We start from the raw sequence: 19,433 nt of genomic DNA on the forward strand, positions 1-19,433 counted from the left end.
TTGCTACTAACCGTTGTTTATTCGTTTGTTCCATGTTCAAACTGGAATGACGTGCCCGAATGTCACGATTCTGTGCAATTTTATTGGAAGCGCTGGAGAAGAAGAATTGGCTATTTTAGACGGGGGGACACGGTAGAGTGTAGTCGGTAATATTTCTCGTGCCCAAAATGATATGTGATTATTAGATATAAAGCCGCAACTAATTAATATGTGTATAATAATTTCTATGTGTGGAAATATGCTGTAATTTCTTGAGATAATTGAATATTGTATGGAAATGGTACAGTCCGGATAATGCGTAATTAAACAGGTCATCTTCTGTGGTTGGCAGTCTAATTGAATGGGCATAATTTATGTGCTGATTCTTTTGTTTTGTATATGTATATAAATGTTTGTATAATAGTTGGGGGCACTTTTGTAAATAAAACACCCCACTTGGGTTTCACAGGTTAGTCTCATCTCCAACATTCACTGTAAAATCCACCGACCAACTATCTATCAGTCAATCAATCAATCAATCAAATTTTGTTTGTATAGTGTATTTTACAGCAGTTGTCACAATACGCTTTACAGACAACCCTGGCCTAAACCCCCACAGGAGCAAACCTAAGGCAACAGTGGCAAGGATAAACTCCCTGTGGCAGATGGGCAGAAACCTCGGAAGGAACCAGGCTCAAGGGGGAAACCCATCCTCCTCTGGTCGCCTCAGGGTGTTGATTGGTGACCAACATGTCAGTCAGTCCATGACCATGCAAATGCAGACAGTTCAATATATGACGCTTCCTGAATAGCATTACTGTTAATATACATACATCCATAACTCATACTAAGCTAGCTGGCACACCGAAAATGACAAAGGCATGAAAACATTTCTGTACACCGAATGCCCAGCTCTCATTTGAAATGCATGCAGATTTTTCAGCCACAGAACATGAGGTCTCAGTACCTTGTGAGTCTTTAAGACATGTACAGGTAGCTGTTCTTAAAAAAGTACATTTCTGGTCTGAAGGCACCAGATTCTCCTCAGACAAAACAGGTCAACTCCCTGGCTTCTACGATCAGGTCCACCTATGACCCTTCCTCTACACACAGGGTCATGACCTCAGCCACCCATTCGACTCCCTGTACGCATCAGACGGGTTATAAATTACATTTTGGACACCTGTTTACATTTGGATTATGAGAAGGCAAGTCAGAGGTTCATTGATATTTGAAAAAACTCCTAAATTAAATGAAATCTACTGTATGGAAGGTGTTTCCAAATCCTTTCAAAGAGGGAAAACTTTTTTGTGGACGAGGAACCATTCTTTTCATTTAGATTCTAAACAATTAAATCATCACCCTGAACAAACTGTCCATTGTTTCTACATGAAAAGTAGCTGTTTTCAGTGTTTTTTTCTAGGCCCACAGAAAAAGTTTCAGAATTCTCAACATGTCATCTAAAAGATCCCACTGAAATATTGAGTTCATCGTTAAATATCACATAAAGCTGTGGAATTTGTCCCCACTTTTGCCGTTGCTGAACCTGTATGACCAAGGAACAAGAATACACCCGATCACAAAATAAGCATGATGAACTCAACTCCATGACTACATCACACTCAATAAATATCAGAAAGTGACCTTGAGGACCCATAATACAGATATGACATAATATACCGCAAGAACTATTATGTTGCTTGATACATGGCTAATATAACACAAAAATTAACATCATCATCTACCACTGTTGCCATCAACAGCATAACCATTCAATATCTGTGCCTTCTAAATTGTAAATCTGCAGGTATCCACTCAAATGCTACATATAAATCACAATGCCACTTTTGAGTGGTTTATGGGATGCGTAAGATGAAGCACAACACAAATCATGTCCTATACATCAGAATTTTCCCAAATTATGCACAAGGGACACAAGGAAACCCTGTTTTTGCTATAAGTAGTTACGGTATGTTTTTTGCTAGAAGTAGCTATGGTAAGCGAGAACATGCGTTCATGTCGTTCTGTGATTCTGATTAACACAGAAACCGTGTGTGGCTTGTCATTTCCCAACTCACAGTACTTATCACTCAAAAGTGATTTTACCTGTCAATCAATCAATCAATCAACCAGCCAAGCAATCAATCAATTTGGTGTGCATAAATATGGTTTACTATAGAGATAAGCTCAATTATCAGCTGATAAGATGCTGAAAATAGCCGTTTCCCCCTGGAGCAAAAATAAACACTCACAGGGTACCCAGGACTGTGCTTAGGAAGAACCGCTGTGCATAAGCTGTTGAAATATGAGCGGTGAAAAACCTGTGTGGCAAGACGTCGTTTGAACCAAGTAAACAAAAAGAAACTTTTAGGGTAAGGGGCCGGGGTCTACCAGCAGACAGGCTTGGGAGATTTGTTTATTACCGTTTGGTTACACTCAAATCAAACTGCTGGTGGGACAAAATCAAAGCAGCCAATTTCAGACTCAGTAAACTCACACTGCCATCATCAGATCCATGCGCTAAATGAATTCAGGGAAGGAAAAAGTAAAAACAACAAGAAATGCAAAACCAAGGTAGAAGGAAAACATTGGCTTTTAAAATCACAATGTATACATGCACTTATTAGTGTTCTGACGTAAAATGTGTGAGTTTATGTCCATCAAATGGGAAACGCATTTTGTCATCTTTCAGGTTGTAATAGAATCATCATCACGTTTTTTGACAAACGGCTTTAGTTTTCACGCGCTAGAAAACATAATTTTGTTTGTCCCAGTTCTTGGCCCCCGTGTAATTCGTCCTCCTCTGGTACAGCTTCGATCTCCTGATATCTTTAAGTCAGCTGACATCCCAAATACCATTATCGAACTTCAGTTTACCGCTCCGAACAAATGCAATGATTTAGGTCATATATGGTATCCATTCTTGTGAATGATGAACGCATTTCCATAACCTGCAATCACACAACCAAGTGTGAATCGATCTATTCCATCATCTACATTTCATATAATCAAACTGGTCATTCAATTATTTTTACTGAAAATATGCAAGGCAAAAAATTTCACATACGATCAGACTTTCCTCTAATTCTGAGCAAGCATACATAATTTATCAGCAATTGATAAAACTGATTGCGGTTATCACTGGCGACTAGGAAAGTTAATTAATTTGATTAATGATTTTAATAATTCGGATTACCAAGCATTTCCATTCACGATAGGATAATTTAGCAAATCAATCTGGGCAATGAGACATATATTACGACCTTAACTATATTCATTTTCGTAGCCTACAGGTACACTTGTCGGAACATGAACTGGTTTATAAATGCTTCATTGCCAAGCATCTTTATGCAGCCTTTGTCTCTCCGAGCAGTGGGACTACTGACAGCAGTCGCCATTCGGAGTGTGTATGGATAGCCTACCTACGGTCGTCATAATTCAATTAACATGGACATTCAACTTCGAGACAATTTCAAAGTGGGAAAGATTACTTTACGTGCATCAAATTAAACTGGAATCATGTCGGATGCTAGTCAACAAATAAGATATTTATTTAATGCCAAACATTTGTTGACCGAAAAAAACAAAACAAAAACAAAACAAAAAACAACAACAACAACAACAAAAACCTCTAGTGTGACAACTTCAGATGTACACAAGTGCATCCTTAAAATGACACAGAGCGCAATATGCTGCAGCAGGCTACTTAAAACGTGTGAACCCGGAGTGCACCCAAGGCTAACTGAGGTTTCCAAAGACTAGACGTGAATATGCATATCGATGCTCCCCATACAGTAGCTCTAACTGTAGCGTGTGAGAATGGAACATTGTTCATGGAGTCTTAAGCATCGACGTGTTTACAAACATATGTCTTTTCAGAAACATGTAGTTGAAGCACACTGAGAAAGATATACAGGGAATGAGTCGTTTGTTTATGTGAACAAAATAAATCAATCAGAGTGTACTCGAACACCACATTTCCCACTGTTAAGAAATATGTTTTGAATACCTGGGGGAAATTTTTTTACATGGCACAACCTGTTAGCACATCGCTGAAGGATAATGCTACCTGGCTATCTATATTCTTTTATCTGTGAAATAAAGTTCGCGACTTTAGTACATCTTTGTGTTCACAGCTAGTGAGAAAGGAATGGTTCATACATTCTTAGTTCAATGGGTTGCATAGCCCATGCCAAGTGATAGTCTCCGTCAATTTCAGTTAAAGCGTACTTGCGAATAGGATAAATAAATGTTCACTTACATTTATCAGATTCAGTATTAAAACTGAAAAGATGACAAGTCCGAAGAATCTATGGAGAGCTATCCGCGTCTCCATTCTTTTCTCAACCCAGCAAAAACTTCAGACGCTGGGTGAAAAAAAAGGTGAAAAATCAATTTCCCTCGCTCCTTATCACTCGGCAAAATGATCTCGTGCACTTTCTGACTGAAGCCCTGCAATAGTCTCTTCGCCCCACGCCAGGCGGGGACTTCATCAACTTCCCCCACGGGTCTCCTTGTGTCCTTGAAAAACAAAATAAAGTTGAATATTATACATTAAAGAGTTTTAACAGGAAATCCCTGCTTCCAACTGACGTGCTTTCATCTTCAAGCCGCTACATTGTCAGCGTCGGTGAAAACTTCAGTTCCACTGGGATACACGAATCCACTGTCCAAGGTAAAACGTGGAATGGAATTCTGTTGTCTCGGGAAGCGCGTTTTACGGGGACCTTGAATTCCCTCGATGGTGAAAACTTGACGCCACCGAACGCAGCTCCAATTATTAATTTCTTAAAGATGATCACAATTAAAAAAATATATTAGTGTTTTTTGAAAACACATTTTAACTGTATTACTTTGAAAAGTTTAAATAGTTCTTATAGGGTAAACTAATTACTTTTCGCTATTAAAAACAACATACATAAACATAAACACAATTAAAACAAACTTTTGTCATTTAGATGCTTTACAGGCTAAAATCGGGAGCGAGACGTGATGCTCAGAATGTTATAGATTGTGATAAACAAAGCCAATACCCAAATTACGTGTTCTTCACAGCATGTCTCATTACCACAGCAATACTTTTTTTTTTTTTTTTTTGCAAATCATTTTTAAATATTCATTGCTGCCAGGTCAGACCATTTCCCATATGTCAAGCAACATAATATATAACGCTCACATTTTACAATAGCATTTTCCCTGACGTGTTATGTAATCTTTCATAAAACTTTGCATTGCGGATGAGTGATTTGTGAAGCTTACTACACGTTTCTACACGTCAGTGAAGGTGACTTTAATTTAGAATGCATAAATAATTGTAGATGTTACCGATTTTGACAGGCACTAAATCCAACAGTCATATAGTGGATATGGTCAACATCAAAGGCAAATGGCTGAGATAACTTGAATTTCGATTAGAATGTAACGAAAGTGGGGTTTAACGCCCAGCTTCCCTCATGCTGAAAATCAACAAGTTGATTGTTTAGGAACGTCATTGCCCCCTGGTGGACGTTATTGAAAACTTTTTTTACATGCGCTTTGCCTTTTTAAAATTTATTTTACGTAGAGACATCTGCAGTTTGTGTGGCTTATGTCATCCCAAAATTCATGAACTAAGCTGAAAAAGTAATTACGAAAATTGGTAAGTAATCACGTATGTTTATGTTGTTTTGTGTACATAATAATGTAACTCATGAGGTCTAAAGGAGCATTCGGTAGATTAGTTCACAGTAGAATGTTTCATATACGGACACGAGGACAGCCTGAGGCTGTCACGCATGCACTTGTAGCTAAAACGTCAGATCTCGTAAACATTAGGGATAACGAAGTAATTAAGGCCAGACGTTGGCAGGAAAACCAGAAACAGATACGGCCCTTATTGCCCACTTCTGCTCTATTCTGACCTTGGTATCCTATCTCCAAGGTCTGGGCATCTGATAACTTTTTTTAAAATAAAAAATAAGTTTATTTTATTTATAGAGCACAGTGCTTTGCAAAGTGCTTTACAAAATATCAAACTATTTAAAAATGTGTATAAGAAAACATGAAATAACTGATGCTTCAATTTCTTAATTTAGCAGGTAACACAGTAAATAAATATAAAATATAACTAATACTGATATGAAAATAAAATTTAAAAAAAATACAAAAAGATTTGTCTGCATTTATAAGCTATTTTGTAACAATGTGCCTTTTCAAGGAAGTGACGTGAGAGAACTTAGGAAGGTTGAAGACAAGTTGGGCAGCAGCATTCTGGATCATCTGTAGAGGCTGTATGGCACAGGCTGGCAGGCTTGCAAGGAGGGAGTTGTAGTAACGTAGATGGGAGATTACCATAGCCTGGACAAGCAGCTGGGTGAAACACATGGTCAGGTATGGTCGAATCCTCCTGATGTTGAACAGGAGGAATCTGCAGGACTGTGATGTCGACTTGGTGTGCTCTTTGAGTTCCAGTTGGTCAACGAGGACCACGCCCAGGCCCTTTGCAGAGTGAGAGGCAGTCACTGTGGTGCCAGGCAGGCAGATACTCTCTCTCTGGCCTGTATGGCAGGGGGAGGGAAAGAGCCTTTCGTTTTCAACCAAGACCGTGGAACAGCCAACAACACTCCATCTGAAGACCTAAGAGAGCGATTGGTCTTGTCACACACATACATATGCAAACACACACTCACGCAGGAGGTCATATGCATACAGACAGATTTATTTGAAGCTTAATTCCTGAACATTTTCAAAAGATAAAAGATGTGACACATAGTATAAACAATAGTGAACATAGGCAACTCACCCCCCCCCCCCCCACACACACACACACACACAAACATTCTTGTAAAAACATGGTCATAGGAGCAGAATACATTACCACATTGGATACATATTATACTTTCATGACCTCTAAAATTGTCACAAGCCAAAGTCATGGTAGACAAAGACGTACAGTATTAGTTTTTAAAAAACCCTTTGATGCATGCCACTGAAATGAATTAACTGGGAGTATTTTCCACATTGTTCAGATATGCTTCATTCCACTCTTCCACTTATGTAATGTTAATGGCTTAACTTATTGTTTCTGTGGGGAATCCCTATAACATAAAACCATCAATTGAACTATTAATTGTCACCACCTCTGTTTATCAAAGGCATGTCCACAGAGTTCACTCAGAGCTGTGGTTCTCCATAACCACAGCCAAAATATTAAAACACAAATGTAAATTTTCACAAATTAAAAAATTCAAAACTCCATTACACACTATACCAGTAATCATAATATAATTTGAAATTGTTTCACATGATCAGAGATACGACGATTTACTTTAAGACACATTTGCCCAGTGTATGGCTACCCCTTCATCTCAACCAAACATATATATATATACATATAAATTTCACAAAGGATTTGCCAACGTAAGCTTCACATCACACCCGGGCCTATGTCCACACAAAGCAAGCCAGGGGTGACAGTGGCAAGGAAACACTCCCTAGATGACTTGCAGGAAGGAATCTTGGGAAGATCCAGATATCAGTAGCAGGGTGGGTGCATCCTTCTCTGTCTGCAGTGGTGCTAGAGCTGCAGATTAAAGCATCACTTCTTTCACATTTGAATGCTTCTTTTGTGTGGATTAAGCCCAAAGAAGGAAGATAAAGTGACAAACTATTGGACATCAAAAAGTCTCTGGAGATATACAGACAGATGTAACCTTATTATGCACTTTGATTTAGCATGAGCATTTTTTTTTTGTGTGTGTGTTTTTGATTTTGTTCCAACATGTGAAAACACAGTGGCAAGCTTTTCAGATGGCAAACAATACAACTGGCTCACATATCCCATCTGCAAAGAATTACAGTATCACTGTGTTCAATATTATCATGCGTCAAATCTATATGGATAGACACATTATCATGTTTCAAATCTATATAGATAGAATGTTGCCTGGGACACTGCCTTCTAGGTGGATACCAAAGTGGTGCTGTAAACCAGTATTAAAGAGTGTTTGAACCTTACTCTAAACAGGAAAATACATATAAACTGTTTTTCATATAACGTTATATATTCTGACAAATGATATAACAGCAAACAACAAATCATCTTGAATCACTGAACCATCCCTAAATTATACAGGATGTAACTAACTGGATGAGGAACTCTACTGAAAATAACTGACCCGATTTACTAATATTGTGGAGGACAGGATTCGAATTACAACAGCTGATTCCTTATCGGTGTTGAAAGCGTCGAGATATATAGTCAGACGAGCTAGAGCAGGTGTTATTGGTTGCCACCACAGAATGGAGTTGCCTGTTAATTTCTCTTCCTTGGTTTTATTGCGAGGACACGGCTGGCGTGTCATGATGTCATGACGCACTGACCGGAAGTGGAGCTAACACAGTTAGCCCGGTGTCTTAATATTACGATGTATGAGTAAAATGGGTATAAAGAAAATGATGAAATAACTGAAGAGGAGTTTCGGTGGGTGTGAGAATTGGTCTGCAGTGTGTTTGGCTGGACGACAAAATCCAACGAGTTTTTATTGCGCTTTGATTCACCATAAAAAGGACGCACATATATCTCGTTAGCTAGCCGAGGATTCGCTTTCTCGCGCATTAATGTACTTTACGGAATTAATTCGTTAACACTCGTCAGTAGCGAAGTAGTTTGCTGTGATTTCGTTGTTTGCTGTTGATCACTAGCAAGACAGCTAGGTTGTAAAAGAATTGTTGCTTGCTAGCGAACGAGCTAATGTGTATTTGGTTGTAGCGAATGTTACTATCTGTTGTTGAGTTTACTATGCTGTACCCTTAATCTGCGTGCGGGGTCATTAACCTAGATTTGTTACTATCAATTCTACCTGCATCCTGTTAGGGAACTCCCGGCTAGTGACGTTAGCTAGTTAACTGTAATTCCAGAAACAAGACAAAAGAGAATTACACAAGGCCCACGCTAACCTTTCGTTTATTTCCCCCCCAGATACAATTCCCAGGAGAAAATGACGCAAATATTAAAGGCGGTTGTGGCGTTGCGGGTTATACTGACTCTGTATCTGTTGCTGTTGGACCTTCCCGTGGAATCTACCTCTGAATTTCATCCTTACAAAGTTCTTGGAGTCGCCAAGAGCGCAAGTCATGCCGAAATTAAGAAGGCGTACAAACGGCTAGTCAGAGAATGGTGAGCCATAGGTCTAACCTCTTAGAAACGTTCAAACGTATAAACAAAATTGCGAAGTTCCCAAGGACAACTTGTTTAAAAAAAAAAGAAAAAAAGCCTCTTATATAGGACTTTGCTGCTTTTTATTGGTACATTGGAAGACACCAAACAGCTGTTGATTATTAGCCATTTACTGCCTTATTGTCATTTTTTTGAAGGCACCCAGACAAGAACAGAGATCCAGGGGCTGAAGATATGTTTATCAAGATATCAAAATCCTATGAGGTAAAATTTATGTTCCAGTGCGCTTGCAAGGTAACTGAAAGGAAATGCACTTATAACAATTCAACCATTTGATTTTTAAAAAATGTATTACAGCTGTACTGTTCCAGATACATAACTTAGTATTGAGCAGGGGGATATTTCACAAAGCAGGATTGCTGACTTAGCTGGATAACTGCACTGAGTAAAACCAGGAAAGCTCTTCTACTTCAGTCGATGTTCCAAGATTTGGGAGGGTTCCAGCCTTTATTCAGTGCAATTGTCCAGCTAGCTCAGTAACCCAGCTTCGTGAAAACCAGTCTCTGGAAGCTCTGTTGTTCTTTGACAGCAAGGCTTTTTTTGAACATGTGTCTTTTATTATGCACACCTACCTGCCCCGCCCCCCAGATCTTGTCCAATGAGGAGAAGCGAGCAAATTATGACCAGTATGGCCAGATGGACGAGAACCGCCAGCACGCACAGCCGCACCAAGGGTTCCGCCACTTCCACGACAACTTCTACTTCGACGAGTCCTTCTTCCACTTCCCCAGGGCCAGCCGCGACTTCGCCGACAGCAAGTACGCGCTGCACTACACGCAGTACATGAGCGACGTCGTCCCCGACAGCTTCAAGCGGCCGTACCTGATCAAGATCACCTCCGACTGGTGCTTCACCTGCATCCACATCGAGCCCGTGTGGAAGGAGACCGTGCAGGACCTGGAGGGTCTTGGTGAGAGGGGCTTTTTCCTCTTGTACTGTTTGGGGTGCAGTTTAAGTAAACATGCAGATGTGCCTTAAACTGTGACCAGGAATTGACTATCTTACTGACATGTCCAGTAGCACATTAGACTCATGGACTGTTAAAGGAAGAACATGCTAACGCTGTTTGCCTTTAGAGGTTGAATTTGAGATGGTTAACCTGTACCTGATGCAAGTCATTGACTGACAGAGTATTTGTGTTCTAGTCAGCAGCTGATTCATTTCAGGAGCAACTGGTGTGTTCACTTGCTGTCCAGCTAAGAAATATGGGGTGCAGTGTGGTAGACACTGTTAGCTCAGGGATTGGGAGTTGCTCACCCATGAAAGAGACGGTCACATACGTGCATGCTGGGCGCATCCTTTCTGAAAACGGAACATGAGCCTGGTACCTTCTGAGGTTTCTTCCCATCTGCCAGAGGGAGATTTTCCTTGCTACCATTGCTTTAGGCTTGCTCCTGTGGGAGTTTAGGCCAGGGTTGTCTGTGAAGCGTATTGTGACAATTGCTGTGAAATACGCTATATAAATAAAATTTGATTGATTGATTGAACATTTCGTAGTGAGAGAGCTGGAGTGTGACTCTGTCTTTAAGGTGTCGGGATTGGCGTGGTGGACGTCGGCTACGAGAGGCGGTTGGCCAATCAGCTGGGGGCCCACCGTACCCCCTCCATACTCGGGCTGATCAACGGCAAAGTCACGTTCTTCCACTACTCCATTGTCAAGGAGCACCTGAGGCAGTTTGTTGAGGATTTGCTCCCTCAGAAACTCGTTGAAAAGGTACAGTATGTGTGACCGAAGTGGGGGGAAAAACCGCAAAGAGAAGACTTCTGGTTACTCTTTGTGTGTTGTTGCTGTCCCCATTACTTGTACTGTAGTTGATTTTGCCCTAAACTGCACATAATTCGACTGGAGTGTGAACACATAGATTGCGATCCTCTGAGTCACGACTTGTAACACTTTGGTGTCCTGATAATGTCCTGAAATGTGAAATTTATTGACCCAAGGTCTCAATCCATTGTTTCAGTGAATTTCTTTTTATTCCTTGGTGTTTGAAATGCTGTTAATAAAGAAAATAGTTAATTGCTCTTTTTTCTTATTTTACAAAGTAAGCTTCCAATGTCTGCATTGTGGATGAGGGAATATTTTTGTTGTAATGATGTTGTAATGATTTACGTGTTTTTGCTTTTAGGTCACAGATAGAAACTACCTGGATTTCTTAAACAGTTGGCACGAGGAGAACAAACCCCACGTGCTTCTGTTTGACCAAGTGCCTACAGTTCCTCTGCTTTACAAGGTAGACCACAACCCAGTACTGGTCACTGAAGGAATACCATTTTATATTGTCTTTATATAAAGGAATGTGTAAAAAATGTATTTCCTGAATGTTAGTATTTAGCATGCTGTTATGTTATATGAAATATTGTAAAATGAATAATTGTATTGCCTGTCACATTGAACTGATACTGTTTCCCCGTGGACTGTAGCTGGCAGCATTCGCTTTTAAAGACTACGTGCGGTTTGGCTATGTGGACCAGGGTTTGACGGAGACTGCAGACCTCCTGCAGAAGTTCAATGTCAACACCTACGCACCTACCATGCTTCTCTTCAAAGAGAATACAGACAAGCCAGTTGACGTCATTCAGGTAGGCCTGTTTAAAGGGAACTTCGTGCTGTTCTTTAATAAAGCACCTTACCTTGGTTTACTGTAGAGTTGTTTTAAAACACGAACACGAACACTTAAAATATTCGTTTCTCTGGGGAAATAAAAAAAAGTCTTAAATATTTGAAAACATACGGCCGTAGAAGAGCATTTTATATTGGTGGTGCTGACCATACCCCAGAGACGGTGGTGCCCCCTGCTGTACACAGATCACCCGGGCTGCTTACCACAGCTAAATTCAAATTTTGAAATTCAACTGCCTCCATACATAGAAAAGTATGCGTATCTTCTGTTGCAGTCGGTTATTTTTTTTATTACAGAAGCTAATTCTGTTGCAGTTCAGAATTAGTGCCCTTGAGGGCTGGACCCTATCTGGGATTTTAACTTGCAACCTCATGGTTGCCAGGCCAGGTCAATAGCAGCCCACGTCCTTGAGTGTTTTTTTTTTTCTCTCCCTTTTCTCACCCTTTCTCAGGCTAAGGGAATGAAGAAGCAGATCGTGGACGAGTTCATCTCGTCCAACCGGTTCCTCGTGGTCCCGCGTCTGGTGAACCAGAAGGTTTTCGACGAGCTGTGCCCCGTGAAGCAGTTCCACCGGCGTAGGAAGTAGGGCTCCCGCCGCTCTCTCCACCCTGGTCTTTAGCTTCCACACTACAGGCCATAGAGCAGGGCTGGGCAGCTCCGGTCCGGGGGCGGCCAGTGTGTGTGCAGGTTTATGTTCCTACTTATTACCCAGGCTAAGTGAGTTAACTGGCTACGTACGCTAACTCCGGTTCACTCATAGATCAGATCACGGTAAATGTTTCATATAGAGAGACATAAGAACAGTCTTCAGCTCTCATTCATGTGCTTATCAAAAAAATGGAGCTGAAATGTTCGATTGGGTAAATGTTGGGGCTAGAACTTGGCATGAGAACCAGAAACATATGGCCCTCGTTGCCCACCTCTGTGTTAAGACAGATGTTAGGCTGTCCTGTCCCATCTGAAAAAAAAGCCTTGATTTGGCATTCGAGTAAAAGTGAACCCCAAGTGCAGTTTGAGGCTTACATTTGAGAAAAATTTTAACATTTGAAACGAAAACAACGCATGCTTTTGGAAAGCACATTGACTGGAAAGATTGTATTGTAAGGAATATCCTGTTCCTGAAGCATTGGGGCACCAGGCTTCTGCCAGAGTGACATGGCTGACGCCCGTACCATGTGACCCCGCAGGTACTGCGTGCTCCTCATCACCGGGGCGGACGAGTCCCTGGCCCCGGGGAACGCCGCGTTCCTCTCCTTCGCCGCCTTCAACACCAAGGAGGTCCTGCGGTTCGCCTACGTCTACCAGAGGCGGCAGCAGCCCCTGTGCGACGCCCTGCTCAAGAGCAAGGAGACCGCGCTGCCCCAGGTCTGTCCCAGAGCGTCAGCCGCTAGCAGTGCGCTATTCCAATTCATGCCATATCACTGCAGTTACTGGTGTTCATTTCGTTTTGTTCTGTAATGCTGGCACAAGTGTATGAGCACTTTTACAATGTCATAGTTTCACATGGTGACCGTTTTGATTGGCTGATTGGTTGTGGTCTTTAGATATATTGCTATTCACATACCTGTATTATATGCTGTGCATAGGAGGGTCAGTTGAGTCAGCACATGTAAATGATAATGTAATCTCAACTGTCCAGTTCAGGCGAATACTAAGGAGCTATTAGGTGCTGGTTGTTGATGTTCATCTTACCAGATTATGTAGACGGCACCCAAAATTGTACCTCTCACTTACACCAGGGTGAACAGTGGTGAGGATCTGACTCTGGTTCACCAAATTTTACCTGTGTTTATGTGTGCGTGTGCGTGTGTGTCTGCGTGCATGTGTGTGTGAACGCTCATGGTCGGCAGGTGGTGATACTGGAGAGGCGGAACGCTGCTGGGAAGGTCCTGTACAGAGCTGTCACGGGGGGGTGGAACGGCAGCGAGGAGGACAAGTTCCGTCTCCAGGAGCAACTGGACATCCTGCAGAAGGACCCCTCCTTCCTCACCTATGACGCCGTGCTGCCCGAGCTCAACAACGAGTTCGCCTCTGTGAGTTCCCTCCCCACCTGGCCTTCACCTGTTCATCTGCGTTTAACATGGCCCCACAGTATGTGTGTAAGGGTTTAGTGAGGAGTCTTGCCGAGCCTAACTGTTAAGTTGAAGGAACGGAATACATCGCTCCACTGACAATCAAGCACACAGTCAGAGTTCTTTGGCTTAAGCAATTCATCTGTAATGCCAGTCTCACTTGTTAGACTCATAACCTTGCAGTACAATGAGCCTATTCAGGTTTACAGTATGGTGTGTGCTAAGTCTAGCCAGCTCAGTGGTCAGTTACATCTGAGAAATCATTAGCTTTTGGACGTGGAGCTGCAGTAGGAGGTGGCAATTGCAAACCAGAAAACCAGTCTGGTGGTGCATGAGTGAGTGAATAACTCAACACTGGCTAGAACCGGTTGGATCCCTTTCTAGACACTGTAGAGATGGAGCTCAATGCTCCATCTCTACAGATGGAGAATATAATGATCTATAATGATCTGGTGAAATCCCAGTTGATTTCATTGGGTTACATATCAAATAAAAGCCTGAGACATTGGCAAAAACAATGATAGATGCATCTGTGAGTTACGTGAGTCCAGACAGGCAATCAAGATGGTTGTGGATTGGCAGCTCTTCAAAACAGGTAAACATTTTAATCAGTTGCTGTTAATCTTTGCTTAGATCTAGTTACTCATATTGCTTTGTGTTTTATGGAGCCAAGCAAAGAGTTTTACTCCTTGCAACACGAGAAAAGTGTTTGAAACCGCTCAAGGTTTTTGAACTTAGGGTTTCACTCACTGCTTTAACCATTGTCATCAAACATGCAATTCTCTGCATTATCTTTTCGGTCATAGATGTTTCTCATTCAGTGGATCTACTCAGCTTATGACTACCTCTCTCAAATTGTGGAGGACGTTCTTCACAGTAACTGGTAAGTTTCTTTGCTAGCCTGTAGGTGGCAGTGGTGTACTGGGTCATAATCACCATAAGGCACATACTGTATAACCTAAGGGCCTGATACAGTACCTTGTTAGTGAAAGCTAAACGGAGACTTTAAAAGATATTTGTTTTGCACTTGTTGATTTGTTTCTGTCTACTCTAAAGGTGTCCGTGTCGCTGTTCTTTCTGGTTTTCATCTAAACTAATTACTGTAAAAATGTTTTTATTTGTGACTGTCTGACAAGAGCTCTGATAGAAAGTGTTGTTTTCAGGCGTGAAATGATGCCCCTGCTGTCTTTGATCTTCTCCGCCCTGTTCATCCTCTTCGGCACAGTCATCATCCAGGCCTTCAGGTGAGGAACGCCAGACCTCTGCCTTCCCGCCTCTCTTCTCCCCCCTCCCGCCTCACTCCTCCCCCCTCCTGCCTCTCTCCTCCCTCCTTCCGCCTCTCTCCTCCGCCCTCTTGTCTCCTTCTCTCTCTCTTCATTCCACCGTCACCATCTTTCACTAACGCTCAAACGCGCCGCTCTTCCCGCTCGATTTTCAGCGATCCTGGTGAGGAGAAGCAGCCGAAGCCGAAGCCCAAGGAGGCGCCGAAGACTGAGAACGGGTCAGGGAACGGCGCTGCCTCATCGAGGTGAGGAAGAGCCCGGAACCTTCCGCCGCTCACATGAGAACTTACCGTGACCCAGGACTGTTCTCTTAAAAAAAACATAAACAAGTAGTCTACAGTACCTTGAAAATGTCCAGTGGACACCAAAAAAAAACAAATTACCCCATTAAAGTAGATGTCTAAATGTATGGCAGCCATTTTGTTTTTTTCTTTCACCATGTAGCGTTCGTTATGGCTCATCTGTCAGACAATTGAGGTACTGAGAGTGGATGATTTGGAGACATTGGTCCACTTGGCTTGTCTGAACGATTTAAACTCACCACAAAGACCAGCGTGTGGTAATCCTACTGTGGTGATGCATTGTTGTGTAATAGCAGAGGCTCAATGCTTAAATGCTGGAAAGGAATGCTTATTCTTCAGATTTGTTTTTTGCTCAGAAGCTTCTGAACGGTCAGTTGTGGCCCAAGCAATCGGGTCACTGTACAGTAACCCAAAGCCGTTCAGCGCCCGAGACTTTGTTGTACCTCGCTCTGGATAAGAGCGTCTGCCAAATGCCTGTAATGTAATGAGACTCCTCTGAACCCTCCTGTCTTCGCAGCCGTCCGCCCAAGAAGAGCTTTGTGGAGGTGACGGAGCTGACGGACATCACGTACACCAGCAACCTGGTCAAGCTGCGGCCGGGACACATCAACGTGCTGCTGGTGCTCACCGACGCCTCCAAGAACGTGCTGCTCAGCAAGTTCGCCAAGGAGGTGTACTCCTTCACCGGGTGAGCGCGCGGGGGCCCCTCCATGACTCTCACTCACTGCCCTGTCTGAGACACACGGGTGTTACCGGGGTCCCAAAAAAACTCAGTTTACCACACAGTAGGCATTTTATGCACGGGGCTGAACGCAGCTTGAAATGTCAATTTGCTCACGTGTCAGAAGGTATCTGATAATGACCTGCAGGGAGAGTGGATAGGTGGCCGTCCTGGGCACATCCTGAGAGTAGCTCATGCACTAAATAAATGATTGACATGTCCACACACTTGCAGGGCTCTATGCTAACATGTGCTCCTAATTTAGAAAAATTTAAGACCACACCATTGCACCCCACTTTGTAGATGTGCTCCTAAGTTAGCTTGCAGTTAGCACACTGCGATTTTTGCAATCAATGTCCGTGAGCAAATGCTCCTGAAATGGGAGCACAGTAGAGCCCAGCTTTCTGTATTTCTTCAGCAGGTGCCTTTTGAATGTGTTACATGTTCTAGTCCTAGTTAATTACTGTTACCTTACTGCTATTATTCACTGCTAATTGGCGGAGAATATTGGTGCTGAACTGATGCGTGTGCACCTTGGATTCCGTCTGCCCGTGACGTGCTGGACGTCCAGGATACAGGGCTCACTCTCTGTCGCCCCCTACAGGAGCCAGACGCTGCACTACTCTTTCCTGAACGCGGACAAGCACAGGGAGTGGATGGACTCGGTCCTGGAGTTCGCCCAGGACCCCACGCAGGCGGACAGCGACGAGGAGGAGGACGCCGGCGGCCACCGGGCGGACTACGCGGGGTTCGTGATGGCCCTCAACGGCCACAAGAAGTACTTCTGCCTGTTTCGGCCCGTCTACACCGGGGACGACCTCGGGGGGCGGTCCTCCGACGAGGGCGGGGCCGGGACCGGCGGCGGCGGTGGCGGTGGCAGGTCGCGGTCGGGCTCCCGGGAGGAGCAGCCGCGGAAGCACAACCCCCGCTCCGCCTCCACCCTCCAGATCCACCACAAACTGGACCGGCTGGGCCTGTGGATGGAGCGGCTGATGGAGGGGACCCTGCCGAGGCACTACATCCCATCCTGGCCCGGCCTGGACAAGATCACGGCCGGAAAATAGGGTCTCAGCTGAGGGGCCGGCACCCCGTGGGGGGTCTGGGTCTCCGGCAGGTCGAGTCCCCCCTAGTCTGGAGATCCAGTCCCCTCGTCTGGAAACTGAGTTTCTGATTTGAGAACGAGAGAGTCCCTCGGATAGTGGAATGTCTGTTGGAGGACTCTGCTTGAATGCACTGCCTCAGATGGTTTTTGTGTAAGGGGGGTGGGGGGGGGGGGGGGTTCATTGGCCAAATGCTGGCCAAGAGCCAACGCTGTTGACCACTAGCTATTACATTGTTTTCGTACATTTTATCATTTTTTTAAATTCATGTTTTTGAGCACCTAGAGTGCTTTGCTGCTTTAGAGCCCAGGCTGTTGAGTTACTCCTCTTCAATTCCCTTTATAACAATTGCTGCTATGTTTACTTTTACAATTGAGGTAGAATTTTAACTTGACATCCATCCATGTCTTTGTGAAAAAGGCTTTGCAACATCTTACATTTTGCTATGAATCTAGTTACAACCGATATCTTTACAACACAGTATGCCCCCCCAAGAAGCCTTTCTGACGCTAAATGTCCATTTGTTTGCTTTTTTTTTTTTTTTGCTTTGCTGCTATGCTTGTGTGGTTTGTCTTTCATTGCTATGTCCTTACAGAATGGCTTGGTGCTGTTTATTATGAGTCCACGTGTGCTACGTTATGTATGCAAACGTTTTCTGGTTTATCTTTTGCATGTGGAAACAGTTTTGGTAGCAGCTTGGTTTGTTACTCGCAGAGCAGGAAGTGACACGCTGCCTTGAAAACCAGGCTGATCTCATCTTTCATTTAGCGAACCAGCCGATGTGAATTTGTGGAGATGAGCCCCTTCCCCTAAACGTTGCCGGAACAGGAAGCATCGGAGGAGTCCTTAAGATTACAAGTTGCGTGATGTAAATAGATCTCTTTTAGCTTCTGAAATGTGAAGAAGTTCCTACTTTATAACCACAGTTTCAGCTGTGCTCCTTGCGCAGGATTTACATATAGTCTAATTATGGCAAGGGGCATACCACGGATACGGGAACGTTAATGTTGGGTACTGGTGAGATACTTCTGAGGATATATTTGCACTGCGCCACGACAGTTTAACGAGGCTAAATTTCATGCGCTCTAACAGCCAAGTGCAAACTAGGGTAAAACGGTGTGCTCTTTCTTTCCCCACAGCACCTGAGGTTAAAACAGGAACATTAATTCAGTTGGCGTCGCTCCGATGGAAATCGATAAAGTTTGTGAGTGAAAGCAGAGGGAGGTGGCGTTGTTACCGAACCGAACACACATTGTCTTAAGTCGGCTGCAAAGACCTGCTTGTAGCGGCCTAAATTCAGGTGCAGCGTCCCCAGCTTCACGTCCCTCCTCCCTCCTGTCGAATGTTGTCTCTGGTGATTCTGTGTGAAAATAAAAAGTGTTTGTCTGGCCACGCTAAGCGTATGGCAGCCCTGTACATGCCACTTGCGTGTTGTGTATACGGTACGTCCAACTAAACCCTTTCCCTTGGTTTCCTCGTAAAATCCCTCTCTGTGTTTTTTCCCGTACAGTAGAATTTTTAACTAGCTCTTGTGCTGCGGTTCGATCCGTTTATCGTTTAAAACGCAAGGTGAGATGAGGTAAGCAACTTGGACGGTGTCACGTGATTTCAACAAAGGTCACGTGTCTCCACCGATGTTTGAGGAAGAGGAGAGTTCCTAGGGCTTTCTTCATCAGGGTCTACTCAGCTCCTCTGCAGGCCCCTATGTACTGAAATATCCTTCTCAGCAGTGGTTATGGTACAGAGCATCATATCTTATGACACAATAGACAAACAACCAATTGCTTTGAAGCTATGGAGTTCCCATAGTGGCAGGAAACCATGGCAATCGCTGTACTCTAATAAAACTCGATAGCGAAGCTCATACAAACATGGCTTAACATGTAGGTACGTAGGACGCATCAGTTATCAGGCTCACTCCATTTTCAAACTATTTATTCTGCAATAATTGACATTTTAATTGGGTGAGACTAGAGACTGTTTGAAACTAAACTGTAAATACTGCAGATGAATATATACACTGGTTTGGTTTATAAATATTTATTTTATGCTGTATTTTGTTCTTTGCCATTAATAAAGCTGATTTTTCAAAGTCACTCACTCTTGGTTTTAAAATATAGTGAAATCAAAGTTCAGTT

At 43.1% G+C, this 19,433-nt stretch overlaps 2 protein-coding genes across 5 annotated transcripts in view; one reads left to right on the top strand and one right to left on the bottom strand.

The window, feature by feature from the left end:
* LOC135237332 (basement membrane-specific heparan sulfate proteoglycan core protein-like) overlaps window positions 1-4,644 on the bottom strand; it is a 106,878-nt gene extending 102,234 nt beyond the window's left edge. For all 4 annotated transcript variants that reach the window (XM_064304406.1, XM_064304405.1, XM_064304404.1 and 1 more), the window contains exon 1: window positions 4,241-4,644. In XM_064304406.1, the coding sequence (XP_064160476.1) occupies window positions 4,241-4,315 (75 nt within the window). In that variant the 5' untranslated portion in view covers window positions 4,316-4,644. The remainder of the gene's footprint in view (window positions 1-4,240) is intronic.
* Window positions 4,645-8,294: 3,650 nt separating this feature from the next.
* Window positions 8,295-19,391, top strand: LOC135237222 (dnaJ homolog subfamily C member 16-like). Its single transcript, XM_064304108.1, has 15 exons — window positions 8,295-8,440; window positions 8,939-9,136; window positions 9,334-9,400; window positions 9,785-10,106; window positions 10,726-10,910; window positions 11,323-11,427; window positions 11,618-11,776; window positions 12,269-12,399; window positions 13,005-13,182; window positions 13,668-13,850; window positions 14,696-14,772; window positions 15,053-15,133; window positions 15,328-15,417; window positions 15,992-16,162; window positions 16,800-19,391. The coding sequence occupies exons 2-15, from the start codon at window positions 8,958-8,960 to the stop codon at window positions 17,257-17,259; spliced, it is 2,388 nt and encodes a 795-aa protein (XP_064160178.1). The 5' UTR covers window positions 8,295-8,440; window positions 8,939-8,957; the 3' UTR covers window positions 17,260-19,391.
* The last annotated feature ends 42 nt before the right edge of the window (window positions 19,392-19,433 follow it).

This window comes from Anguilla rostrata, chromosome 13, assembly GCF_018555375.3.
Source record: "Anguilla rostrata isolate EN2019 chromosome 13, ASM1855537v3, whole genome shotgun sequence".
Lineage (NCBI taxonomy): Eukaryota > Metazoa > Chordata > Actinopteri > Anguilliformes > Anguillidae > Anguilla > Anguilla rostrata.

Bases quoted from the DNA above. Each gene is read 5' to 3' on its own strand.
- LOC135237222 (XM_064304108.1), top strand. From the start codon at position 8,958: ATGACGCAAATATTAAAGGCGGTTGTGGCGTTGCGGGTTATACTGACT. The intron at 10,911-11,322 runs GTACAGTATGTG...TTTTGCTTTTAG, and splicing joins CTCAGAAACTCGTTGAAAAG to GTCACAGATAGAAACTACCT. The intron at 15,134-15,327 runs GTGAGGAACGCC...CTCGATTTTCAG, and splicing joins GTCATCATCCAGGCCTTCAG to CGATCCTGGTGAGGAGAAGC.